The 27,817-nt window shown below is 46.7% G+C and overlaps 1 protein-coding gene across 1 annotated transcript in view; it reads right to left on the bottom strand.

Moving 5' to 3' along the window:
* The window catches only part of ntn1a (netrin 1a), a 65,941-nt gene that overhangs the window by 7,168 nt on the left and 30,956 nt on the right, over positions 1-27,817 (bottom strand). The window contains exons 2-5 of the mRNA XM_071922550.2: positions 21,496-21,684; positions 12,077-12,226; positions 9,514-9,567; positions 2,103-2,177 (exon numbers count right to left, since the gene is read on the bottom strand). Coding sequence (XP_071778651.1) covers positions 2,103-2,177; positions 9,514-9,567; positions 12,077-12,226; positions 21,496-21,684 — 468 coding nt within the window. The remainder of the gene's footprint in view (positions 1-2,102; positions 2,178-9,513; positions 9,568-12,076; positions 12,227-21,495; positions 21,685-27,817) is intronic.

Here is a 27,817-nt window from a genome sequence, read left to right as displayed (position 1 = left end):
ACACAACACTATGGATGCTGCCTGTACTTCTCATTCAGATAGATTTAACATGTAAGTAGTGGTGGGAGACTAAACGCTGTTCCAGGAGTCATAAACCATACACACACACACACACACACACACACACACACACACACACACACAGATGCACGCAGCAAAGTGCGTCAAAGTGGAACAAGTTCTTGGTTCCAGTCAATTAGAGGTTTATGCTCCATATCCTACACTAAGAGGGCTTTAATTTTACAGTCGCTACTAGAGACTGCTGTAGACATGCTGCTGCACTGTGCACATGTACTGTACATTGTGAGATGCTGGGAGCAGAACTACCACAACTTTAAATCCACATCTGTGTTTTGAAAGTCGCATAATGCAGTTGTTCTCAAAGTGGAGTCCAGGGACACTCAGGAATTCTGAAGCGAGTTACATTTCATTATGAATTCACTGGACATTATCCCATTTTCTAGAAAATGTACATGAATGACTATCGAAAACAACAAAAATCTTCCCATACTGGAGTACCTGGGACAAAATCTTATCAAGTAGGGGTCCGTGGCCCAATGTTTGTCTATTTGTCTGTAATATGAAATCAGCCATAATGCCATAATATACTGTCAGGTAATTGGATATTCTATGGTGTGTAATTCTCATTTCATTAGATATTTATGCTTAAAAATCAGAATCTGAAACCTAATCACTCTTGTCTGCTTTCTGACCAAACCAAACAAATGCACAAAGCCACTTTGCTGAAGCGCATACACATGGACTGATGCATATTTCAGAGACAGAGGTCTTCTCCTGACATCAGCGGCGGGTTTAGGGTTCGGGTGGAAGAGGAGGTGTCTATAAGCTGCACCCTCCCCCCTAACTCCTTCAAATCCTCCAACGGGACAAAAGCCCCGGGCCTGTCCGTCAAGCCGCTGAGGTATGCTGCAGGACGCCGCCGCTTGGCTGACCGGTTCAGCAGCCCGACTTCAATCAGGGAGGGAGGGATGGAGGGAGGGGGGGAAGAGGGGAGAGGTCACACGTCTCATCCACACCTTGAATGGCGTGGCGGACGGACGCTCACAGGAATGCAGCGAGAAACGAATCGGTTGAGGGGGGGGGGGAGGCGGGCTGCCTTAATGAGGACCTCTTAGAGAGCACCCACTGTCCGTCACACTGCCTTTGCTTTATCCGCTTTGGTCTTAGATGCCTGCTGGGCTGTCCATCAAGGAGACCCCCTCCTCCCACACACACACACACACACACACACACACACACCTACCTCAGCCTAATTCTTCATCTCTCTCTTTCTCTCAAGCCCCCTTTCTCTCTCTCTCTCTCTCTCTCTCCTTCTGTTTGTCTGCCTCTCTCTACCTCCTTGAAGATCTGCTCTCTTCTGTTTGATCCTTTGTCTCTGTCCTAGGAAAGCTGGAGTAAGCCGTCAGTAAAATGCCTCCCCGGCAACAGGCTGGACTGGGATGTATGAGATGGGAAGAATACTCACTGGGCCCAGAAAAAAAAAGTCAACTTTTGCCATATGTACCTGTGTCGTATCCACGTCTATTGGTTATTAGGTGTAGAAAATAGAGCAAATTGTGACCAAACCTCTCCTTGGCAACAATGCAATCTTCCTTTACAACTTTCCTTCACCGCTGCAATATGACTCACTTATAGAGGCTCGGTTTGGACCTACAAACCATAGTGGAGTTCTGGAGCACAAACTGTAATCTGCTCTAATCTATAATCGATGTTCCCCTAGACAGTGGTCTGTTGAGAAGGGCACTTATGGTTCCATTACGCCTATAAATTGAAATAATCATAGTTTATACAGTTATACAGTAAGCCTCTCTTATATCAGGAGAATTTCCTCATACTCTCTTCTTTTAATTCTTTTCCAATTTTCCCCCAAACTGTCTGCAAATACTATTACTCCTTCACCGCTTTCCCCACTGCAGAACGGGAAACCTGCTCAAAACCAGTTTCAACCTGAGCCAAGCCAATGAAGAAAGTATAATCTTGTTACGTCTGAGCAGGCTGTTGTGTTTTTAACCTTCCCTGCAGAAATAAAACGCTCAGCCAAGCCATCCGGCGGGCTGTGCGTTTCGTCTTTTCGAACTCACCGTAATCTTTCTTGCAGTACTTCTTCATGTTGATCTTCAGTTTGCCTTTGGACGCCTTGCAGTAGGAGTCGCAGTCTGCGAGCGGAGGAAGGGGGGAGATGCAGTGAAGGAGAGGGGAGACGGTGGGTAGGGGAGGAGGGTGGAGGGAGAGGATAAAAAGAGGAGGAAGAGGAGAAAGAGAGAATGTCTTGAGAGATTATAATAGTGGCAACACGTCTTGAGGAATTCCCTCGGCTGCTCCGGCTGACACACATCTGTCTGGTTCGATTGTGTTGTCTAATGGGACTGGTGCACTATAGAAAAGAGCAGACAATAGGTGTGTGTGTGTGTGTGTGTGTGTGTGTGTGTGTGTGTGGTGGTTGTGGGGGTTTCCTGCACTTTCGCCTGTGTCTACAGCCTCCGTCCCTGATGGCGAGGACCTCATGGTACCAGCGGCGGTTTTGAGAACCGTCCAACAAATTACCACTGCCATCCACCCACTCATTCCCTGTCAAAGTAGCACTGTGGGAATGAGTAAGACTTATACACCGCGCCCCCCCCCCCTCCTCCTCCTTCCCCCTCCCCCCCATCTCACCTCTCTTGTCACCTCACCCCCCCGCCCGTCCAAAAAAATAACCCCGGGATCCCTTCAAGGCCCCACCGAGGACCATGTCAAGCTTTTGCATTTATTGCAGTGCGGACGAAGGGGGGGGGGGGGGGGGGAAGGAGGGGTACTGGCTAGCAGCTATGGTGGGGTGTGAGGGGTGGGGGGGTTGAAGGTGGGGGTGGTGGGGTAAGGGGGTCACTGCCACACAAAGGGGGGTCAGGAAGGGAAAATTAGCCATCCATGAAGCGTTAGGGGGGGCGGGGGGCGTCCACTCTGCGGCCCGTGAACAAATAAATACCTCACGCAGGCAGAAGGGTCGCCCGAATCGCTCTGTAGCCTTCTGCTGCAGGGGAGCGCGCGCACACACACACACACACATACACACATACACACACAAGCTATATTTGAGCTAGATGAGCTATAGTAAATGCTTTAAGCGGTTGATTTGTGCCTGATCTACCTTCCCAGATATTTGAACTGCCTCAAAAATAAGACAAATCACAGGATAAATCCAAAGTTTGCTGTGTTTTGAAGTATTGGAAATGAACTACTACTATTTTTACTGCTCTTTCAGACACGCACTTGTGCACTCTGGATCATAACTGGCCCCGCTCCGTCTCCCAACAGCTCCATGCGGCTGCGCGCGTGCCATCAGTTTTATGATAGATTACCAAGAGGTGAAGGAGGCTACAGTTTATCCCTTTCTCCACTTTGTTGGGTTTAACCCCAGCAATCCAGAAAGCTTAGGGCTTCGGTGATTGCCCCATGCTATGCTGTCACACTGCCAGCCACTTACAGTGAGGGCCAGAATGTGTGACGTGAGGCCGTTTCATGAAAAAAAAAAAAAAAAAGAAATGTTTTCCCCCTTTCTCCCCTGGCTTTTGCCCTCTCCCAACTGACACAAATTGGATCCAGAGTATTTGCTTGGTTTACACTTCAGTGTAATGAGTATAGTAAAAGAAAAAGGGGGAAGAGAGAGAGAGGAAGGGATGGACAGATAGGGGGGTGAGTAGTGGAGGGGAGTGATGGGGCAGTGGAAGAAGGATCGGAGCTTTCAGGGCAGCCTGAATATGAACAAACTTCATTGTTGTGACCAGATCTTTGCTCCATGCCTTTACTCTCCTTTATACTCTATTTGAATGAGGTTGCCAGGGGAACACCGCGACAAGAAAAAATGCACCCAAAAAAAAAAAAAAAAAGGGAGGGAGGGAGGCGGGAGAATGGATACTCGTAGAGAGCGAAGGGGTGGAGGGGTTGACAAGAAAAAAAGAAGACAGCAGTGAATCTATCAGGGGGAGGAAGAAGAGGAGGAGGAGGATTTCAAGTAAAACCCCAAAATCAGCAAAAAGCCCAAAGCTGGTGCTGGTGGTAGCAAATAGAGAGAGCAGCAGCAACAACAACAAAAAAAAATAGCAAAGTAAATGAAACAGAGGAGTCTATATCAGCGGCGCCTGATTACCATGTAAATGACAGGAGGGGGGAACTGTGGAAAGGCGGCTTTGTTTTCTCATAACCCCCCTTGATGCCATCATGATACTTCCCTTTGATAGCCTCTCGTTCCCCATTAGTGTACCCCTGAGACACCAGCCCCGGGCCCTGCCGAGAGCACCCCGAGATCCCCATTTAGGGCCAGGCAGTCCCCTACCGCGAGGACAAATGTTCCCTTTGTGCACGCGCTACAAGCAGGGGGGAAGTGGGAACGGTCCTGGAGCGCCGAGCTAAACGGTGCTGTGCGTGTTCCGAGTAGATGTAGTTACCGCCGCGCTTTGTGTCCTGGTTTTTTCAGAGGATTGAGAAGTAACTGAGAGGTGGACCTCTGCCCCCCCCCCCCCCCCCCCCCCCTCTATCAAAGTCCCGTACAACCATTTAAGCTAATCGGTTTCTCTTGGGACGCTTCTTACCAGAGCTGAGATAAGATACGGCGCTGTACAGCTCCATGTATTTGAGCCAGAACTTTACAGTAACATACATTGGGGCAAAACCAGGCTTGTGTTAAGTTCAGTAGCCACAGTGTGAGGTGGGTGGTAGACTAACAATGAAGCCCCAAGATTGCCTGAAATAGAAACATAGATGAACACAAATTTGTACGCACAGATATTAAAGAGGTGTATGAAGATTAAAGAGGTAACTGTAACCTAAGGAACCCGGAAATAACAGTGACGTTCGCATGTTTGTCCGCTAAATCAAACCAGGAGACGAGACGGAGAGCTTAGCGCGAGATGCTAACGCAGAGATCTAAACAAAACCAATGAACCGGAACAGGAAATGAGAAGCTTTTCCGCAAACATGTCCTCTGGTCCGTAAGAACCTGCCAAAACCAGATTCCGCAGCAAGTATACTGTCCGCTTTGCACGGTTAAGTAGAACAACCGAACAACAAATAGGCGATTGGCCTCTGATTCTTATTTTTTACTCTGCAAAACAGTCTAGAACATTCTGAGGTGGGCTCCGATCCTTCTTCAAGGTAGTAATTTCTTCATGGAGTCCCTGCTTCTCCTGGAACTGGGTAGACATGGAACAGAGATCACAAGAAGTTTTGCTCAACAGCCAAAATCTAACAGTTCAGGGTGTGTGGAACAATTCAAGTTTTGGTTGGGTTTGTACAGTATTGCGCAAATCAAGGGGGCAACATTCCCTCTGTTTAAAAGCACGGGACGGATCCAAGCTTCTGGTTGCTGGCCAGACTCGGAGGCAGAGGGGTATCAGGGGTATCAGAGGTATCAGAGCGGTGAGACAAGGAGGTGTGAATGAGGGCCCAGGAGGAGGGCTTTCTCCCTCCAGCAGACTGATTGAGAAACAAATTGCGGCAAATAAAGCATGTAATTAGATTACGGAGCCCAGTGTGCTGCTCTGCCCCGCTCTACTCCGCTCTGCCCCGGGCCGCTGAGACCAGAGCAGCGAGGCTGGGCCCTGTCCAGCAGAGAGAGAGAGAGGAGGAGAGAAAGAGGGAGCCTCCCCCCCCCTCCCCTTCCCCCCTCCCCTTCTCTCCTTGTATTGTCCAAGAGTAAAAGAGGGTTTGTTTTCGATCCGCAGCGAGAGCCAAGCTGGGGAAGACAACAGCCAGTGTGAAGGGGCTGTTTATGATTCTTGACCTGATTTGGGATTTTTTCGTTCTGGGTGGCGTGGCGTCGGTCCTGATGACTCGGGTCAACCCGCATTACTGTAACTGATGACTTTCAGATGAGTCAGCGGGCACTCCTGTTGGTTATCACCCAGCGCGCAGACAACAGAGAGAGGAAAGAAAGAGGCCCCGCCAAGGTTTTCATGTTGTCAGAAAGGGCTTTCGCGCGCCAGAAACTAAATCAAACGCAAAAAAGCTTCGTATCGATAATGAGAATTTGATACGGTGCTATGCTATTTTTTTTTCCCCGGTCCTGCTTATTGCAAATCGTGTCTCTCGCCATTATTTTTCTCTCTCTTCCCTCACTCAAGCGCTGGTAATAAGATCCTACGATGACATGACTCTGAAGTCTAAAGCAAGGGCGTGTGGAGCGAGACTCACGTCCAAAAAATCTAAGGAGGGGTCCGCTGCAAATTCTGATCACTTCCAGCCCCTGGACAGACACACACACACACACACACACATGCTTGTTATCCTTATCGTCCTCATCATCATCACCAGCCTCCGCCTCCTCCTCCTCCTCCTCCTCCTCCTCCTCCTCCTCCTCCTCCTCCTCCTCCTCCTCCTCCTCCTCCTCCTCCTCCTCATCATCATTAGTTACTTTCACAGCCTGTATATCCTGACAGGGCAGGGCGGCCATCGCAGGTCACCGGCGGTTAATCCCCTCCACATTGCGGTGCCGTGCAGACGTCTCTGTCACGACCCGTGGGAGTGGCGACTCACACCATCCGTGACCCAGCAGCACAATGTGTGTTTTGTCTGGGGCCACACCATCGGAGGTATTCGCCATGCATTCCAGCCCGCCATGCGGTCGAGAAGGGGGAGAGCCCCGGTTGCAGGAGACAAATTAATATCCACTCCGTCCCGTCCCCCGCCCCCCCAGCCTCTCCATTCACTCACACACACACACACACACACACACACACAACATCCCCCCTCTCGACTGAGGCGCAAGGAGGCACCTGCCTCACAGCTGTCGGCCCAACACCCCTAGTCAACTACACACACACACACACACACACACACACACACATACTATTCAGGTTCCATCTTTTTTCCCATATTTATTTCTACATGAACTCTCTACATTCCTTTATCGGTCCCCAATTCCTTCCTTTTTTCCTCCTTTCTCCCCCCGTCTTCCTTCTCTTATTTTTCCTCCATATTGTTTTCTTCTTTTTCTTCTTCTTCTTGTTCTTCCTTTTTTCTACTTGTTCTCCATCTTTTTCTTGTTATTCTTTTCCCCATATTTCCCCTTCTTTTCCTTTTTTCTTTTCTTCTCCTTCTAACTCTTCCTCATCCTCTCCTTCCTTCTGTTGTCTTTCTCTTTTTTCAATTTTTTCTAAAATGTCTTTTTATAATAACTCGTTTCTTAATTCCTTTGTTCTTAGTTAGTGTTGACTCATTTATTATTGATTAATCCATAATATAATTGATTAATTTGTGTGTAATCTGTTTTTTTATGTATTGTCATTTTATGCTCTGTAAAGCATTTTGTAAATTGTGTTTCTAAAAGGCTGCTGTATAAATAAAGTGTATTATCATTATCATTACCATTAATATTATTATTGTTCATCTCTCTGTCCCTCTCTGTTGTTTACTATGCTATACTAACAGGGATGGGGGGGTTGTGCATGTACTGTAGGATGAGGAGGAAAATATTGTGGAGGCGATGCTCTGATAAGAACACACCACATCTGTTTGCAATCACACGTTGGGTGATATCATAGCTGCTCAAATAGCAGGCCGCCCAGAGGTGCGCTGGCTGCGCGACCCTCTGAGCAGAGCCAGTAATGTATGCATCCTCTGGGCCCGGAGCCTGGGTGGTCCAGCGGGACCCTCTGCTGCCCCTGGATCTGACATGACCAACGCAAGTGTGTCCGTCAAGGTGCTCCACCTTGCAATCTGCTTGATTTCAGCCTGTCCGGGCTGAATGGCTGAGCGGAGCCTTGCCCATTACACTGATGTGAGGGAATTCCTAGAAGTCTCCATTGTGATTAGATTACCTGCAGCTACGCGGTCCGAGGCATTACACAGTTTCCTCTAGGTTGTGTTTACATTGGTTCGATGACACGGTTTAATCAATGGGATTAGAAGAAGAGGCTTTTGAGCCTTCCTATAGGATGTAGCTACAGGCAAAAATGGAGGATTGAACTGGATGGAGAGGTCTTAGTATAGGTTTCTTACTAACACACATACATAACATCTCTAGAAGTGCTGTAAAATTCAAGTTTCCAATTTTTCGGGACTGAAACAATTGGATCTTTTCATCAACAAAAAAAGAAATGCAATAATTTTTTCAGATTTACTTTGTGCATTTACTCAAGGCGAACCTTCACTCACTTGCCCAGAATTCCCTCAATGAGCTGAAGAAAAATTCCTGCACCCCAAAAAGTGGTTCCTGACAAGGGGGCCACAGAGAAACTCCAGATATTCTCGCGCCGCACCACCCACAGTGTCACGTGAAGACAAAGCGTGAAACAGAGGGAGACGAAGGAGGTGGAGGAGAGAGGAAAAAAAGAGATCGAAGGAGAAAAGAAAGAGGTGGAGGAGGTGCCGGGGGGACCGGCGGTATCCTCGACTGCGCTGTCAATCGAAGCTGTCCGGGGAGCGTTGGGGACCTCCGAGGGTCCGGCAACAGCTGCGGGAGCCTCTCGCACGCTAGGCCTGCACACATACACACACACACACACACACACACATGCACGTACACGCCCTCGGCCTCCCGTGGCCGCATGGGTGAGACAGAAGAAACTCGCTGCGAGCTAGATGACTCAACTTTTTCCACCATGGGGCCAAAGGACAAAATATGGTGCTCGTTCCAGCAGGGTTCACACAGGTCAAGTCTGTTTACTGAGCATGTGTTGCATATGTTTCGGTTTTTTGCCCTTTAAATGTGTAGCCTTCATGTCATAAGCTGCACACTTGTATTGGAATAAAGGGAAGAAATCATTTATTGATCAGCTGCATATCTAAAAAAATGCACAGGAGTGGATGTAAATAATCCTGATGCCATATCCTGTCCACAAAGATAGGACAGTAAAATCAGAGCTTCAATGTTTTGACGGTGCAGTGGCTTTCTGTGCAGACCACAAAGTATAATGTCAGACAGGAATAAGCACTGAATTGGAACAAGATCCGGTTCCCTCATTCCTCCAGTATCACAACCTACTGTCCCGCCCTCGCTTTACTGCATCAGGCAGGAAAGAGAGAAGGAAAGAGAGAGAGAGAGAGAGAGAGAGTTTGGGGAGATGAAAAATCAACAAATCAAATAAACTGCGAGGCCCCCGCGCCGTAGAGCAGACCCACACCCCACTGCGCCGCAGTTAGACTGATTAATTGTGAAAGTGTGAGAGATTAAAGGAGGCCCATCCCAGGGTTGCCCCTAATTGATTTAATATTCATGAAGCCCTAATAAGGAGGAGGAAGGCAAGAGGGATCCAATTTATACTGTACTTTACACTTGTGGGAAAAATATTGGGGTGAGGGTGTGGAAGTGCTGCAAACTCCCAAATCCATGAATACATTCTTCCACAATATCCTCCTCGTCTTTTCCTCCAGGCGGGATGTGCATCAGTCGGTGTGGCCATGGCTGTATATTATTACACATTTCTATAAGCATAGAAATGAATTCATACATCTTGCACGTTTATAAGATATACAAATACATAAAATATTAGACATACGACTCTCCACAAAACTCACCTGATGGTTCCTCTGTACTGCTGGCTGTGGTTGTAGGAGGTGCGACTGGGATCTCTGCTCCGAGGGAAAACATGACACAGACACAAAGCAACATCAGTTCCATTATATTGTACATATACAGTAAGTGTGTGAGTGTGTGTGCGCACGTGTGTGTGTGTAAATGTGTATATTTGATATGAAAGACAAAAGATAGAACAAGTCTAAGAAAGGAAAATGTCTTAGCTCCGTTATTTATTTATTTATTTATTTTTTCAGCAGACAAGCCTTTAGTGTAAATCCGCGATTATTTCGGTACAAGATACCTCACTGCCAGAGAGAACAGTGCCTTTCTTTCTCCCTGGCTCAGGTGGAAATATATCTGGGAGATTAGATCAACAGGGCGATGCAATCATTTGCACGATCTGGGGGTAAAGGTGTGAAATATGTAACTGTTATCTATCTCTCTTTTCGCCCTCCTCAACCTGCCGCTGTGTAAAAGCCACAACAGGGGCGTGTCGGCGGTTTTGATGTCCCAAGACTTGATTCTCTCAGCCCTCCTTCGTACTCGGGTCGTATTCGCAAGCGGGTAGGAAGCTGACACTCAGGGAAACCATGCATGAAGGGAGCTCCTCTTATCTCCAAAGGAGCAGGATGGCAACAGAAAAATATAAAACACACATAATGCATTTTTGTTATTGTGGGCAAGGGGAGAGAGAGGGGGAGGGGGGGCCCGTCAAAAAAAGTTTTGTGCAGTGTGGCAAGGGGGTAAAGCAAGTACGAAACTACAAAGATGGATCAAAGACACAGATACAAAGAGGTGGACGGTGGTGGTTTTAGTTGTGCGTAGAATGAGAGTTTGTGTATTAAGGAAGAAAGAAAGAATCAAGTCTTTTGATCAAAAATTATTCCTGATTAAAGAGTAACTAGGGTACTGAACTGGCCATCTGCTATTGGCTGATCTTTTGGTGCCAGGTGATGGTACTAAAAAAACATCTACTATAGAGTACAACAGGTAGTGACATCACCTGGCAACAAAAACCAGCCAATAGCAGATGGCCAGTTCAGTACCCTTCTTTTCAGGATTTGGTGTCAGGCTCCACCACAGATTTGACTTTGGGGTTTAGTTACTCTTTAAGCAAGCCTCCTCTTCCTACTTTCTGAACATGCAGAATATGTATGTACATTATACACCATAAATCAAAATCTTTCCCGGGTGTAATCACACACACACACACACACCCGTTGTTGATTTGTGGACATAATGAGCCCTTTTCCCATGAAGAATCGGTCTATACGATGACAAGGAAAACAATGGCTGCCAAAACAATGGCGCCTGAAGCCCAGGGGTCCCTCCGCTGATGCCATTGTGGACCGAACCCACCCATCTTCCGTCAGTGTTCGCCCGCCACGCGTGCCAGTTCAAATAATGCGCCTGTTTCTCATAATTGACTCGTGTGGATTTATGGCTCGCAGCGCTGGAAGGTATACATGAAGTCAGAGATATAATATGACTCGCTGTTAAAATGAAACTTGGCAAGCGCTATCGGTACATCTGATGGAGGGGCTGTTAAAAATGAAACTAGATTACTTGGCGATTATCAGAGAAGCTACAGGGACTTTGTTTCCGTCTCGCAGGGATCGCCGCGTGTTTGACACCTCAGCTCTTAGGTGACCTTCCCAGGAAAATCAAAGATATCCAATATCCATTAACTTTATTTAATTCATCCCTTTGTTGGACCACGGCCAAGCATATCCTCGTAAAGATTTATTCCTCATAAGCGTTTAATCCCTGGTACCTAATTATATCGACATATCGAAGCGCCGCTTAAGATGCGCTGTTTTGAGAATGAGACAAAAGAGCCAATTAAAAATCCAGGAATTGTGGTTGCGCAAAAGAGTGGCGTTAGCCATGGGGCTATAATTCAGAAGCACCGGCCTTCCCCTAGCCTACGCTATATTCTTTCATCATTTTGACTATAACACCACGGCACACCTTGGCTTAAAAAAATGGCAAGCGGGTGCTGAGAACTCGACGCCCGGGGGCCTCGAAAGCAAGACAGATTTCGTATTTTTTCGCACTGTGCAAGCCTAATCTTCATGTGCTTTTATCTGGGAGACTTTAGGGCTTGGAGACGCTGGTGCTAACAGCTCTGGGTCTTTACACAGATTTATGGAGACCCGACGAGCAGGCGAGGCTGCGCCGCCGTAACCTGGGGGTTCGCTTTAATGGCGTGTTTATTTAACCCAGCAGATTTACTGGTCAGAGCACCGACAGTCGGACACTAAGCGCTTGTCTGAGGAAAAGCAATGGAGGAGAAAACCAATGTGAGTGTCTGCTGTTATAGTGTATGTTTGTGTTGGTTGGTTACTCCCTCTGCAATGGCATTTGAAAATGATAAGCTTGACTGCGTGTGTGTGGTTTTGTGCATGTGTGTGTCACCATAGATCACCCTGATGCAGTTTCTGGTGTTTCCCTCCCTTTTGCATGTGTGTTACAGACCTGAGCCCGGGCCGTACGTCCCTACAGTGAGGCATCAGATGGGCAGATATAATAGATCATATGGTAAAGACTCATTCCACGTACTTATGCAGGGGGCAATGGGCGAGCGGCTCTGCTGGTAGCCTTTAGCGCAGCGGTTGCATGTGATACCAGTCACGCCGTCTTTACAGGGACATTGGCCCGTGGTTTGGTTACAGGTTTTGCCAGCAGCGCCCACGGGATGGCAATCACATGCTGTGAGGAAACAGAGGAAGAAAGAGAGGCACAGTGAGTGGTCGCACGCGCACACACACGTGGGGAGATACACACACACACATAGATACACATAGAGAGTGCAGGTGGGTACACAACAGCAACAACAGCAGTGGTGGCAACGCTAACAGAGTGTTGAGGGGGGGGAAGCCGTGCACAGAGAGAGACAGGACTTACTCGTTGCAGCTCGTGTTGCGGCGAGCGCGCTGTCGCGACTGAAAGAGCAACCGACACATCAAACTCTCCTCAGTGTGTAGACATTTCTTGACACTCTGGTATTATTTGCTAATTAGCTCATTAACATACACCCATCACAGCTGCCATAATGAACAGCTACCATGACATCAGCTTCTTCATAGATCCCAAAAGTGGTTGTGTTTGTGTGCGTCTTTGCGTGTGCGTTTTGGGTGTACGCCTTGGGGTCCGTGTGTGTGCGACTGCAGTCGCATGTGTGAGGGGAAAGAGCAGGGATCGAGCGTGTTTACCAAATGATCAAATAATGAAGGATAATCCTAATTGTCTGTTTCTGATTAATGCGGGGCTTTGAGCGCCGGCCCAAAACGTCTGTCACACTTCCTCCCGGACTGGGGGGTCTATCGAACACACATGCCCCAGGAATGTAATCATTTTCCAATTGCCTGCTCCGATCCAGGCCCTTCATGTGTCTCAAACCCAAACCCCTGTCAGGTTTGAAATCAGCGTTGAATAATAGATGTCTGCGACTTGTTCCTTTTCATCTATTTTGGTGCATGAATAGTTATTGGCGACAAAGAGAGGTGGCGGAATTAATCGTATGCCGCGCGGTACGTACAGTAAAGCCTGCTGGTCTGATCCAGAACAGAACCTTCTCGCTCATCTATCACCCTTTCCCCTTCTTCACCCCAGTCTTCAAAGCCGAATAAGGCTGTTTGTCGTGAAACTATCACCACTGTATCCCTCAAGTCGTACGTGTTTGTATTCTCTGGTTCTTTCCTATGGAAAGCCAGTGATGCTGACTCTCAGCCTCGGGGTGCAGGGCCTGCTCTGCTCATTCGCTGCCCCTCCCTACCTGTTTTTTGTCACTTGTCGCTCTGAAAGCCTTCAAAGGCGAAGCTGAATTATGTACTTTGTGGTTTGTGGGGGTATTTAGTGGTTAGGCCTGTTGTTTCTGACCGCGCAGGGAATGCCTTGTTAAGGTTTCTTCTGCCTACAGAACAGAATTACAGCGTTAAAATGGAGGCTATTCACTTCTTCCCATAGAAATAAAAATAGTTTTGAATATATATTAGTGTGCTAGGCCAAACTATTGATACCTAAACACATTTCAACCAATAGTTATGCATTTATAGTCTAACCTTGTTGAATTCTGATGGACCAACACATGATCAGGAGCAACCACAGATATCGATATATATGTCTATCTAATGAATTTAAAAGAATGGTGTAGTAATACATATCTGACTGCAAGGCATAGATGTTTGCCCATGAGAATTCCACTTGTTTAGCTTTAAAAAAAAAAGCTGAACTGTCAGTTTAAATGTGTAACGTGTTCGATATCTTCAGTTTGACCCGGTGCATTGATACGCTTGTTATTCAATCTTGGAGTCGCTCTGTGTGAGAGATGAGCTCTCTCTGGGAGATCCGCATTACAGCTGGCCTCAGGGAAAACACTGCTGGAAAGTGGTAATGTAATAGGGAATCTGTTCTCTTTGTGCTCTGCCTCGGACTCTTAAAAACAACCTATCTGTCGTCCTGGGAGATATTTTGACAAGTGGAGCGCTACAAGACGACTCTTGGTGAAGTCTGTGCTTTTGTAGGAGGCGCTTCAGCAGATTCTCTGTCTCGCTCTCCCTCCCTTTTATCTCTATTGCCTGTTTCCTGTGATTCAGCTTCTGTTGCAGCTCTTATCTCAATCTGCAGACAAACTGGTGTGTGTGTGTGTTTTGTCTGTGTGTGTGTGTGTGTGTGTGTGTGTGCTTGTGCCATTCTCCCCTCTTATCACACCGCCTACTTTAAAGTGTGTGTACCGATTAGGACTTTATCAGACCAATCTGTCACCGCTTTCATTGCCCAGTTGTGTCTAGCTCTTAAGGGAGGGAGAGCGCACACACACACACACACACATCCTTTGGCGCACACACATATGCACACACATACACGCATGGCCTCAGGACGCCCAATAAACGGCGTGGAGGCCAATCCGGCACGTCTCCGGGCCTGTAAATTTAGGAGCTTGTCAGCGGAGTTTGAGGCGCAGGAGGGCAAAGTGCGCCTCTGGTCGGAGCTTCAGAGAGCTCCGCTTGTATTTTTAAGAGCGTCTGCCCGGTAACTGCAGCCCAGAGCCTCGAGCCTGCCAGTAAATCAAGGTGCACAGCACATGGTCTACAGGTGGGAACCGCTCTCCCCCTCTCTCACTCACTCTCTCCTCCTCCACATTTGGTCCTCCTCAGCGACTGGCTGGGCTGACAAACTGACTGACTCGCTGGCTGTCTGCTTGCATGACAAATTGGCCGACTTGCCGGCTGGATGACCCGCCTCTCGGCTGCGGGACCGGCTTACCGACTGGCTGTCTTGCTGGCTGGCTGACTCGCGGAGGGTGCGAGTGAGAGTGTTCTGGTTTAAGTGTGCGTCCACTTAGCGGTTAAGTGGCTGCGCGCTCTCCTTCATGGCTCCTCCAGATGGCTCGGGGAGATACGGGGGACAAGAGAGCAAAAGGCCTCCTCTTCCGGTCCCCATTCAGCGACGCTTGAGTGAAGAAAACCCAGAGAGCTCACTTGGATGAGAAGTGTAGGTGTGCGAGGAAGCCGGTTATAGCATAGCTCGGGTCCAGCATCTGCAGGTGAGGGATTAGCCCCCTATAGCTGTCACTTTTGTATATGAAGCCCGAGCTCCTAATGTTAAGAGAAGGTCTTGGCGCGGGGAGTCGCACATAAAAGAATGAAAAATGCTCTCGGTTAATGGGGAGAGTGGGAAGGCATTTCAAAGGCGGGCGGGCGGGCGGGCTGGTCGGCTTCGGCGGGCTTCGTAGGAGGCTGAGTATTGCACAATGTGAGAATTTTTGAACTCTGCCAATCGTTTACCATAAAGCCTGGCGTTTGAAGTTCTGAACTCCGCTCCCCCCCCCACCCCACCCCACCCCCGCCATTTGGTTTGTGCGTTCTGTGCCAATAAGAATAATTTGTTGGCCCTGGAGACGGCCCAAGCTAGCCGAGTCTGTGTTCTATTATAATTAGGTCTCTGCTCCTCCGCAAATATCTGTGGAGAGCAGAGAGAGAGATAGGGGTTATGGGGTTGTTGCACTATACATAAACGGCTCCTCTAAATGACGTGTTTATCTAATAGAGAGGGAGCGCCTCGCCGGTTGTGTAGTTCTGTGTTTTATTGATCAAAATAATAAGCTTGCGTCGACGCGCTTTAGGCCGCGGAGAGCTTTACATCTTGGCCATAAGCTGATAGATTCTGCAACTGATGTTTTACGGACAAGGCGGTGCGTGTGTGTTATTCTAATTGAAAACACGCCGATATCAGCGCGGCCCCTCTGGAAATCCAAAACAAAAAAGTCATGAAAAACAATATTTCTCAAATCCCTAGCAGAAAACATTTTATATGCGCTCAATAAAAAAAAAAAAAATCCCTACTGTGTCGATGGAAGACATATGCCGAGGAGAGGGGGAGCGGGTTTTTTAGCATGTTATTCTAATTGAAACAGACCGTCCCTCAATCAAAGCCTAATTTCCCTCCGTATGCAAAATATGTTCCTCATGATCCCGCTGACCGATGTAATTATGCGTCGGTTGATGTTCGGATCTGAATGTGAGGGACTGAAAGCAATTCATCAGCCGCAGGACCGATGCCAACCTGCTCAAGCTTGACTCTATTAGGCCTCGATGGCCTTCTGAGGAGAGGGAGTAATCAAAAGCAGGGATCATTATTTGGTGGAGAGCTCTTATGTAGTTATCATTGTCAGCCAATATAGACTTCAAATGGAGACGGGGACTTGAGGAAATCACTGCAATATCAAGGCAGCGAATAGGGATATCAGTGCAGACAGCTGATTAAATGCTTTATCTGGGACTGTCACTGCAGAATCACGTTTGTTATCTGTCAGAAGTATTCAAAGACCACCCAGAGAGCTCCATCTGTGGGTCTTTTAACCCTCACTATCACCTGCTTAAGATCATGCATTTCTCTATCAAGCTCAGTGGGTTTTGCTCGGTGGCTTCGGTTTTACCCGTGAAAGAGTTAAAGACACAAACAAGAGCGGCTCGAAACGTATTCTGTGTTTACGCTCGTACTCGATGAGGGGTGAAGTTATAAATTTCGGCGGTGTAAATGTAGCCACCGGGCACGGCTCGTTCTCCTGCGCTCGTAACGGCCTCCTATGGAAACGAGCTGCTATTGGGGAGGATTGCATTTCGCGTATAAAAGCAAACTCCGCGCTCCTCGGCCCCCGGGCCCTGCGCTCCTGCGGCGCTCGGTCCCTTCCAAGAGCCACACGGCCGAATAAGGGTTCTCTCCGAGTTCGATAAATAACCGACCCTCTTAATTGCTGTCGCTACCCCCGACAGAAATTAGTTCCGCGGTTTGAGTTTCGTTGAATTATCTTGAGTTATGATGTGGTAAACCTGGGAGAATTTGGCAGGGGGAAGCCTTTGACGGCACATAAAGGTGTTTGACATAGGGAAAGGCCTGTGTGTGGTAACTTTATTAACTTCATTAACAGAGAAAGAGAGAGAGAGAGAGAGAGAGAGAGAGAGAGAGCGCTCTGTAACACAATGACACACTCATATCTTTAACTCCTTCACCAGTAAGGTTCCAAATATAGTTTGCGAAAATGTTTGAATTGGCAAAAGAGAGCGGTTCATGCGTTGTATCATTTGTCAGCTTGGGGTAATTACCACAGATTCTTTATTGTAAGTCTGTTTTGATGTAATCGAATAGCACAGTAGAACTTGGACCGTGTTTGCTTATAATTACACAGGCATAGGGAGGTGGGGGGGCGTAAACTCTGGCAAATTTCATGGATTAAATTGAACAAAACCGCTTGGGTAAGCTGACAATTTTATAAATGATGATGAAATCTGTTTATACTTCGGTGAGAGGCAGCAGCGAATGTGAAGGAGTCGAGAGGAGAATTAAGTCTCTAGTGTGGGTGAGATGACTTGGTGTTTCCTCGTTTGGGGACCCTGATGTAATGAGTGTGTGACGTGCAGTGTCCCGGGACACAAGGCTATACACTCCTGCTATGAGCCTATGGGACTACCATCATCTCTGTTATAATTATATACAGTATGAAGTATTATTATAGATCAGGTAAATTGCCTTGAGAGTCTGTTCCACATAACTGACTGCTGTATTTTTCCTGAAATGAGTGCATGACCTCGAGTGTGCATGTGAACGTGGGTGTTGACATGGATTAATGTGGATGACAATAATGATGATGAAGATAACACTGGGAGTGACGTTCATGAACGTTATGGTAATATTTTCACAGTGTTAAGAAACACTACCAAAACAAGAATAGTGAGTCACAAAAGAAACAGTGAACACGATATATTTTACATTCCTTATATCACTGAAACACAGACAAAACCCATATTATGGTCAAAAGTGACACAATGTTGCATGTACACATCGAGCATCACAGCTGCTCTTAGTAGTCAGTTTTCCTTAGGAAGAGCAGAAGCACCAGGCAGAGTCAGAAAAAGATTAGAAAACCAGCCAAGAAAGAGAGAGAGAGAGAGAGAGAGAGAGAGAGAGAGAGAGAGAGAGAGAGAGTAAATCCATGCATAGATGACACTGAGAGGAAGATGAAGGAGGCAGAGTTCCTGTCGGGTTCCACATCAGTAGCGCTGGTTATCAAAAGCTTTACACACATAAATTACAGAGCCAGCCCCGCAGGTCCAGATGCACATGTACTATACATGTCCAGTCTACTGAAGATGCCAGAGGTCCGTACCTGGTGCATTTTTCACAGCGTTCGACTCGCCGTTTCTGACCTAATCAAATTCATTAGTCATGTATCCTGTACGTTTCCTAACATTAAATTAGTCATGATCAAACAAACTTCCACGTCGACTTCAGTGGAAACGGACTGTGTTACTGCAGGCGGGCTGTGCTCTAGTTAGGTTACGAGCGCTTTATCATGACACAAACTGAGGTTTTCACTACAGAATGCAGGGAACTACAGCAAAAACCCCTTAATAGATTCCTTCTCTTTTGGTGACCCAAATGCTGCCTGCGTGCCTCCAAGGTCTCTGATTTCAGTGGCCAACGCGCTGAGAGGAGCAGGCCTTCATTAGCCCTCTACGGAAAGCAAAAAAAATGTTTTAATAAAACACGGTCTAGTCATCTGGGATGTGCCGGATTAATCATTCCTCTGCTGATTATAAATGTGAAGGTCTCCGAGGGGCAAAAGTAAGAACCTAAGGTCTGGCGTAGCCTTAGAATATGCGTAAGGCTTTAGAGAAAATTGAGGAATGGTAATAAATAATACAATCAGTGGCTAATTCAAATGATGATTCTGTTATTTTCCAGACATGAATATGAAAATGGGCTTAAAATTTACCTCCATTTGTATAAAGAACAACTGCTTTTCTCAGCACAGATCAGCACAAACCTCCCTCATTAGGAGCAGCTGCTATGTTTATCTGCTCTACATTAGAAAAATGATTTTGCGTACTGTATATTGTGTACTGTATCTTTTATCTACAAGGACAAGTAAACAAACACTGGGATAAAATGCACGGCAGGACCTCGAGGCATCTGACTTTTTTTTTCCCCCCGTTACGAGAAACAAAACCCCCGTGGAAGTGAGTTATGGGATGCTGAAAGAATCAAGTCTTGGAACACATGAGAAGGGATGTAAAAAAAAAAAAAATAAAAAAAAAGAGAGTTAAATCCCCCGCTATTCGCCGGCCTGCTAGACGTAGCGGAGGATAGGGGTTAATGATACAGGACGTCCCCCGGTGATGATGAATGCCTGTTTGCATTCCTGGCCCGACAGGAGAACGGGCCCCGGAGCCACGGAAGGTGTTAATGTCAGTTTGGGAATATCGCTCATGGTAGCGGATGGAGGAGGGAATAACCGGGTGTGCGTCGGTCAGGTTTTTTGTTATGAGGTTTGCGGTCATGCAGAGAATGAAACGTGCTTGGTACGGTTGTTGGATGGCAGCGATTTGATGAGACTAAAACACAAGCTTGACATGTTTTTGCATATCATCGTGGCAAAAGGCATATTGTGCAAGACTGTGAAATGAATACACTGAACGGAGAGAAGGAGCAAATCAAAGAACAGGTGAATCATCGAAAATACCATTGAGGACACAGATATTTTAAATCAATAATTAGAAACAAAACATCTTCACAAATCACTGATCGACAACGCTCGTCTCCTCTGAACTAACATGGGATTCCTCCGCAGATGTTTTGCCTCTCACACATGCCTTCTGTCACAGTGACTGATTGGTCAGTTTATTTATTTACTTCCCGGTGAATGATGTGGGGGGAAAACGCAGGCTTAAACTGTCAGCGAGCAGCTAATATTTCCTCATGGACTGCCCTTGGAAGTCAGCGCTCGGAAACCCCGAGCAGGTATGCATGTATTTCTGTGTGTATAATGTGTGTGTGTGTGTGTGTGTGTGTGTGTGTGTGTGTGTGTGTGTGTGCCTATACAAAGCAAGTCTCGAGGTGTCTCTGGGCTTGTTTGCACAGGGATTCGGCTCCTGTTATCTTTCCCTCTAGCTATAGGAGAGGTGAGAAAACATAGCCTCTCTCTCTTTTCAATCACCCCCCCCCTCTCCCCCTTCTCTCTCTCTCTCTCTCTCTTTCTCTCTCCCTCTCTCTCTCTTTCTTTGACCCTTATTAGCTGCGGTGAGGGCTGATGGCATGCTATTCATCCCGGCGGTGAGGAGTGAGCACACCTGCGCAGGGGTGTGTTCCTCTTGTCCTCCTCCTCTCTTCTTCTTCTTCCTCTCCGACCTCCCTTCTTCTCTCGCTTCCCTACCCGTCGTCCCTCCCTGCCATCTTTCACTCTCTCCCAACCCCCCCTTGCCCTCGCTCCATCACTCCCTATTTCTCCCTCGTTCTGTCCCATCCAGAAAACAACCACCAATAGCAACAAAAATCTATCATATTTTCAGGAAAGTGTGTTAATTAATGCTTTTTTTCCCCCTATCCTCCTATAACTTACATCAATTTCATGCTACTTACCATGATTTATACTATGAATTAACATCATAAAGATATATGTCAGGCTAAAAACTCTCATTTAGGTGGGTTTGTCCTCCACTACCTCCCTGTTTCTCCTAACCTGACTTCATCTTTAACCTTCTTCTTATCCCTCTCTCTCTCTCTCTTCTCTAACCTCTCCTTTCTCTCTCTCTCTCTCTCTATCTCTCTCTCCATCCTACAGCCCTTCCACCAATCCTCCTCGCTGTCCTTCGTCTCTCTGACCTGCACCGGGGATCACTTCGCACCTCGGGTCTGTTTGTTTTGCTTGTCCTGTCAGCTCCACCCCTCAACCCCCCACCCCCACCCCCCCTCCATGAAGCCAAATAACTCAGTGTCAATGAGGGAACACCCACCCCAACCCGCCCATACCACCCCGACCCCCACAGTCCCGGCAGACCCCCAACTCATCTCCGCTGACAGAGGGAGATGAGGGCGAGACAGGCTCTGGAATGTAAAGACTGCTGGGCTTTTTCCTTTTTTTTTTTTTTTTTTTCTTCCCCTCTCAGCTTCCTGTAATTCATCTCAAACTCTTTAATGGGAGACCTGAGAAATCTCAATAGTGGCCGGTATGGAGTATGTGCATGTTTCGATATCTATGTTTCTATATTCCCTCATGAGAAAAAGAGATAAAATTGAGCAGTGTGGTATTTAAATGTTATCTTAAGTCACATTCATATACCACCAAGAACTTATTGTGTCTTTACATACCAATACAAATGAAGGGCTTCAGTGCATTTTAATAAGAATTCTCTTAATTCTGAATTTTCAGTGAACGCAACCATGATGCATATGCTGATAATGACGAACGCAGACCGAAAGTTCAGCATGAAATCTGAAATTTGCCTTGTTCTACTGTATGTATGGTAAGTCTTTTCCCTTTATAGACTGTTGTTTGTTTTTTTTACCTCTAGCAAATATTCTAAAGGATTCAAACCACGCTGCTGGTCAAATTAGTCTCACAGACTTCTGTAAATGCCGCCTGACTGCTCATACAAGTGGATAAAAGTCATGGTGGTTAAAAACAACAGAAGGAGCCGTACCTTTGCAGGCTTTCCTGTGGGAGATGGGCTTGGACAGGTCTCGGTAGTAGCCCTCCTTGCAGTAGTGGCAGTGGCGTCCGGCTGTGTTGTGGCGACAGTTGAGGCAGACTCCTCCGCTCTTCCTCCCCGACAGCTTGTACAGCTCCATGTTGAAGCGACACCGCCGGGCGTGCAGGTTACAGTTGCAGGCTGCACAGAGGGAAGGATGCAGAAAGATTAGATTAGATATGGACAATCATTTCCATTCTTTCAAACAAACAGATGAAGCAACGGAAAATGAACCCGTTTGACGTGTGTGGTGAAATATCAGAGTTTTATTGAATCTGTATTCATATTTTGTATTGTAGCCTGGCTTGGCAGCTCGCGCTCGGACAATAAAAACAGACTGGGGAGCCTGGCGGGGTTAGCCAGTAAGGTTACTGGTGTGAGCCAATCTGGAAGAGGCATGCGGTGAGGAGAGCCAGAGCCGCTCTGCCCTGCTCACCCCGTTAGAGGGCAGTTTGACAGTTTGACTCCTCTGGGTGCCACTCAGACGGACACTCAAGACTCATTTATTCTTTTATCCCCACTGGAATCAGATTGTTTATTTTGCACATGAAATGATCTAGCGTCTGTAGACAAACTTTGTATTTTGCAACTGATGGATGACTTTGCACTCTGTCAAGCTACTGACTCCTTGTCTGGTCTTATCAACTAATCTTGGTGTGGTGATTAGTTATGCGTTTTATTGCACATTTTTGTTACATTCGTTTATTATTATGCACAAATTGCAGAAGGAGTAAACCATCTGAAATACTTGGCATGTACCTAACGGTTAAAAAGTACATCATTAAACTATGTATTTTTATTGTTTGTATTAATGTTTTATTGGTGTTTGTACTGGTGTTTTTTTTTACTGTAAACCTCCCACAAAAGGATCTGGCTGCAGAGCAAAATTCCCTTACAGAACAATTGAACAGAACTAATTTGAGTTGAATTTAATGGATTTTTTTTTATCTCAAAAAAGATGGCAGTCTTCCCTCATTAAGTATTTTATGATTTTTTTGAGATATAATACTAGTTACCTCCAATCAGTCTGATGCTTCACAGACAATAAAGTTTTATATTGCAGCAAACCTTGGAAGAAGGAATACCACTGTTCTCTTCAGTTGCTCTTTCAAATGTCTACTATCTGCTATGAAATGACTCCCACGCTTTATTCTCATACAAAAATCACTTTATTCGCTGCCAAAATGTGTGAGCGATTTTGTCGGACCCGCTGGAAGGCTCGCTGCCTGAAATTCCTCCTATCTTTCCAACGTCAGTCATCAATAAGGTATATTAACAGTGCTGACAAAGTGCTGTGGGTGGCGTTTTTATTTTGTTTACCAGATGAAAATCTGCCTTGACACCGGCGGCCACCGCAGATCCTCTCCCCGAGGAGCGAGGGTGAGAGAGTTTTAACTCTTCTGATAATGAGGTCAAACTCTAAGCCCTTTTCTCATCTGTCTCTCTCTCTCTCTCCCTTCCCGTTGTCTCTCACTCTGACATCTCCTTCTCTCTCTCTCTCTCTCTCTCTCTCCCTCAAGGTCCTGCCCTTGCTCTCCGGAGTCCACACTGAGGCCTGGTATTACCATTCCTCTGTTTCGCTGCGAATCCCCCGGTGCGTGTGAGAGACCCCTAGCTGCCGCTTGTTTACTGATGAGTACAGTTGCCAGCGCTGAGTTTAATTAGCCGGCTGATGTTTATTCATGACGTTTTTTTGGCAGCGGAGCGAGAGAGCAGACATGCCCGGATTCATTAAGGCCGGCCGGCCGAGACGCCGGTCCTCCACCGCCGCCGCCGCAGACGCGTTCATGCATTATTAACAGCGAGACGCAACACTTCTGATACGGTTTGCTGCTGTAATGTGTGTGTGTGGGTATATATATATATATGTGTGTGTGTGTATGGAAATGGGGGTTATCCGGGTGCAACTGGGGCACATCGATCCATGTTTTTCAGCACCCCGTCTTCACACAGCCCTTCCCTCTTTTCATCATCTGCCTATCATAATGGAAACTCTCAGCTTCCTCAGCATAACCTGGTTGGAGGGCTCCTCAGCGGTGTGTGTGTGTGTGTGTGTGTGTGTGTGTGCGTATTGTGGAACCCCTGAGACCCCCTCTCTCCACTCCAAGGAGCTAATTACAATATCTTTGCTAAAACACACACACACGCGTACACACACACACACACTCTAGCAGCTCCGTGCCTTATCTGTGGGATGCGTTGGCTCTCCCAGCTTGTCTTTCCTGCAGGACAGCAGGGGCCTTAATTAGCAGGATGCCTCTCTGCTTGTTCTCCCTCCCTGGCTGCGGCTGTTGGCTTTTAGCCTCGGTAGGTAGGGGGACTCTGAAGACCTGATTATTAACTCTGTGTGACCAAGATCTGCTGGTGTTTCTGTGTTGGAGCAGTCGCGGAAAGTCATATCTATCATTTATCTGCTGCAGATCTGATGTTTTCATTGCTGTCTTAACACTGGAAAGGCCGAGCTGCAGTCATTTGACGGCTGTTTTGGTTTTTAGAATTGAAATATCTCAGCTTTTAAGATGTCCTGCTATGACTTTTTTAAAATCATGCAAGGAAATAGTAGTTCTAATTACATTTACCCCTTCAACTGACCTGGCCCTTCTGTTAGGCCCCTAAAATCCACCGGCCTTTCTAATGTTGAGCTAGATTTATACCTGTGCATAACTGTGTGTTAGTGTGTTAGTGTTATAGAAAACATGGCAGCTTTTTATTCTGCTTTTAGCTGTGCAGAATGCATGTGTAACTGACCTATCAGATTGTCTCTACTGGAAACCCCCTATAGCCTCCAGCCTATGGATACCCACAACCCCACACAAGCACACATTTAACCCATATCAAAACACTTAACATCTTTCTGTCATTCATTTTTGATATTTTTTTGACTGAAATAACATTTATTTTTGCCAGGAAGACTAGTTGAGAACACCTTGAACACCTTTACAACAACACAATGGATCGGCTTCTTCCTTGTTTAGACAAAATGATCTGTGTCACTTTGTGGGGAAAAAAAAAAAAAAGAAAAAGTACAATTTGAGCTGGCTGTAAATCCAGCCTGTGACTGCCAAGGGGCTGGACGGCTAGCTTCAGCCAGATCTCTCTCTCTCTCTCTCTCTCTCTCTCTCTCTCTGTCTCTCTGTCCCTCCCTCCCTCCCTCCCGCCCTTTGCCCCGGGCCGGCAAAAAGCTATCCCTCGGCCCGCCCGGAGCTAACAGGGATCACCGGGTGGAGGATCACCTGCGCCGCCTCCGAACCAGCAGACGCGTCTCTGTTACACTATCAAAGACGGAGGACCGAGGGGAATTCTGGGCTAGCGGAGAATAATGGCGACACCCTAGAAGGCGCGCTGGTTTGTCGGCGCTGAACGGAACGCAACCTGGATGCGAAGGTGTGGGGAAGGGAAGGCCGCATTGTGTCCGAGGGTATCATGCTTCGTCGCGTATTGTCTCCGATAACGGGAACGAGCGAGAAACACTTTATCTAAACTCGCTGACACTAGGCATGATGTAAGCTTGTCCACATAATACCTCTTTTTCAGTGTCAGGTTGCTGTCTCCATTGGAATACACAGGGGAAACTACTTATCATCTATTGACAAGACAAAAAAGCACGTATTTCCAAGTGGCTTATGAATACAGACTGTTTTGAAAATGACATCACCGAAGCCTCTTCCAGATTCAGCCGCTTTTAATTAAAAACAATCGGAAGATTTGTAAGGCGATCTGTGATTTGTCTGGCGCGGGCTTATCGGGTTTCCTGCAGCGGTATGAAACGAGCGCTTGTCGTTCAGACGTCGCTCGGCGTCCTCCGTTCGCGCCGAGTTCCCTGTTTTCTTTCGCGACTCTCTATCGACCGAATAATCAGCTTGTTTTGAAAGATAACAGCGGGCCGTCACTCAGGGACGCAGGACTCGCTGTTCTCAACCCTTTCTTTTAGCAAGTCACTGATAATCTCGCGTTTCAGTGTATGAGATATTATCACCAGATTCTGTGTGGTGATGTAGTGGTGAATAAAAAGGAGGGTTAATTATGAACTACAGTCAGTGATTACCATAAGGCAATTAGCCACAAATAAACCATTATATTTTTAGAATATACATTTGTTATTTTCTTAAAATGGCCTAATTTCCAGGTTGATCAGTTTGATATTACTTGCTGTAATGTCTACTTTAAATTTTCACTGTGAAAATTCATATAGGCTTTGAAAAGCTGGGTAAATTTGATTTCACAATTAAAAAAAGAGGATAAACTGAGTCTCAGTGGGTTTGCCCTCCCACCACATATCGATTCCTGTGTTTTTGAAATTGGAATATCAGTTTGTTTCTGATTTTCCAAGCCTTTCTGAAAAATCTAAATGCGCTCACTGCAGCGGTGTGAGCTGGTCTGGGATCTGTGAACCTTCTGAGAGTTTTAATGCAGATTCAGTACGAGTTTTACCTTCCGGATCGCAATGAATGGGACATCAGTCATCCGTAAAAAAAAAAAAAAAACAGTGCAGAGCATGCAGTTAAAACTCACTTCTATAATTACGGGGAACATAATCTGGGGTACTAAGCTTTGTTTTTTTTAGCCCAATCTACAAAAAAACTCCACAGCACAAGCTATATTTGGAGTAGAAGTGGAGGCGGAGACTTTGCATGATGACACTTCCTCTGTGGCTGCACACACATTCAGCTGCTCAGCTACCTGCCAGCTCTTTTCAGGAAGACGCTTGTGATAAGAGTGCCAGATAATAGCAAATAGGACCATCACTGCACACACACACACACACACACACACAAGCTCCTCACACCTGCTCTTTAGAGCCAGCAGGATTTCAGGGTTTCTGCCCCTCAATGGAGGCAGCAGACACAAAAGCTGAGCTGCAGTTTATTCCTGCCAAGCAATCAGCTCACACACCTATAGCCTGCAGGGCAAACAAAGCACACCGCTGCCATTCACACCAAAACACACACACACACACACACACACACACACACACACACACAAGCACACCAAATGCAAAGTGCACCTAATGCACCCCTCTCCCTTCGACTGAACTACAAATATCAGAGAAAATTAAAAACTAGAGGAAACTGACTTTTTTTTTCTATTTTGTAAGACATATTTCCTTTAATTAAATCTGACATATTTCCTTTAATTAAATGTGAGTAGCTCGGTTAAATAGTAATGTAATGATTTTTTATTTTATTTTAATAATTAATGTTAGGATTCATTTTCAAGCGCTTCAAAATGTTTGGCCTGTTTTTAATCAAGTGAGCTGCTTCAGGCTGGATCGGGCTGTAACCGCCCCCAGGTGAGCCGTAAAAAAACAAGTGTGAACCGATACCTTTAAAACAAGCGTAATTGAATTAGCTGGATAAAGCTAGGCTTACCTAAAGCTTTTCAGCGCCTCCTGTAATGCAGACCTCGACTCTGTGAAATGACAAAAAGCTGCAGAATAACTCGAATCACGCGGCTGTTGGGACAGCTTAACCTCCGACGGCAGAATTTAAAACCCATTTGTTTATTGGCCGTTGCTGTTTTTTTTCCTAGGGAACAACACACGGGGGCTTCAGGCGCGGCGCATTTAGTGTGTGTTTTGGAAAAGTTGGCTAATTAGTTTCTTCAAGTGGTTCCCAGCCTCTGTCGACTGACCTCAGAACTCTTACCAGCACAAAGTCAGGCTCCCCTCGGCTAATTAGAGAGAGAATTCAGCCAGCGGAGCGAGGGGGGGGGGGGGGGCTGAGGTTAAGCTCAACTTAGTCACGATAAGCCTGGCACTTGAGTGATGTCGGTCACAGAAGTAACGGCCTCAACCCACCAATCACTGGCACTTTCACTTGGCTCTGCACTACCCAAGATTGCAAAAACAAGAGAAAACAGAAAAAGGAGAACGACATAAAGTGAGAAAACGTGAAGAAGGTAAGGCCCTCCATATCTCATTTAACCGACTTTTTTTTTGCAAAATCAAACCCTATGAAATATCCGACCACCCACACTGTGACACTACTGTCTTCCCCTTCACTCCATCATTAACACAAACCCTCCACACCAATTTCATCAAGCGAGAACTACCAGTCTTTTGCGAGGTCTGGGGAGGTCACAGGCTGTCCCGTGTTGGATCCGGCCACATGGTACCGGCACCTCAGGAGACCTCTGCCGCTCGCCCAAACAGGACGGACCGGCAACACCCAACACCAACCCACCCCAACCCTGCCCCCGTGCTTTTAAACAAACACCGAGGGGAGCCCATACACCAACGGTTTACTTTTAATCCTGTGGGCGCCCCACAAAAGTA

Source organism: Centroberyx gerrardi, chromosome 3 (assembly GCF_048128805.1).
Source record: "Centroberyx gerrardi isolate f3 chromosome 3, fCenGer3.hap1.cur.20231027, whole genome shotgun sequence".
Classification (NCBI taxonomy): Eukaryota; Metazoa; Chordata; class Actinopteri; order Beryciformes; family Berycidae; genus Centroberyx; species Centroberyx gerrardi.
The sequence above is the reverse complement of the archived record's forward strand: the minus strand, read 5'-3'. Positions and strand labels throughout refer to the sequence as shown.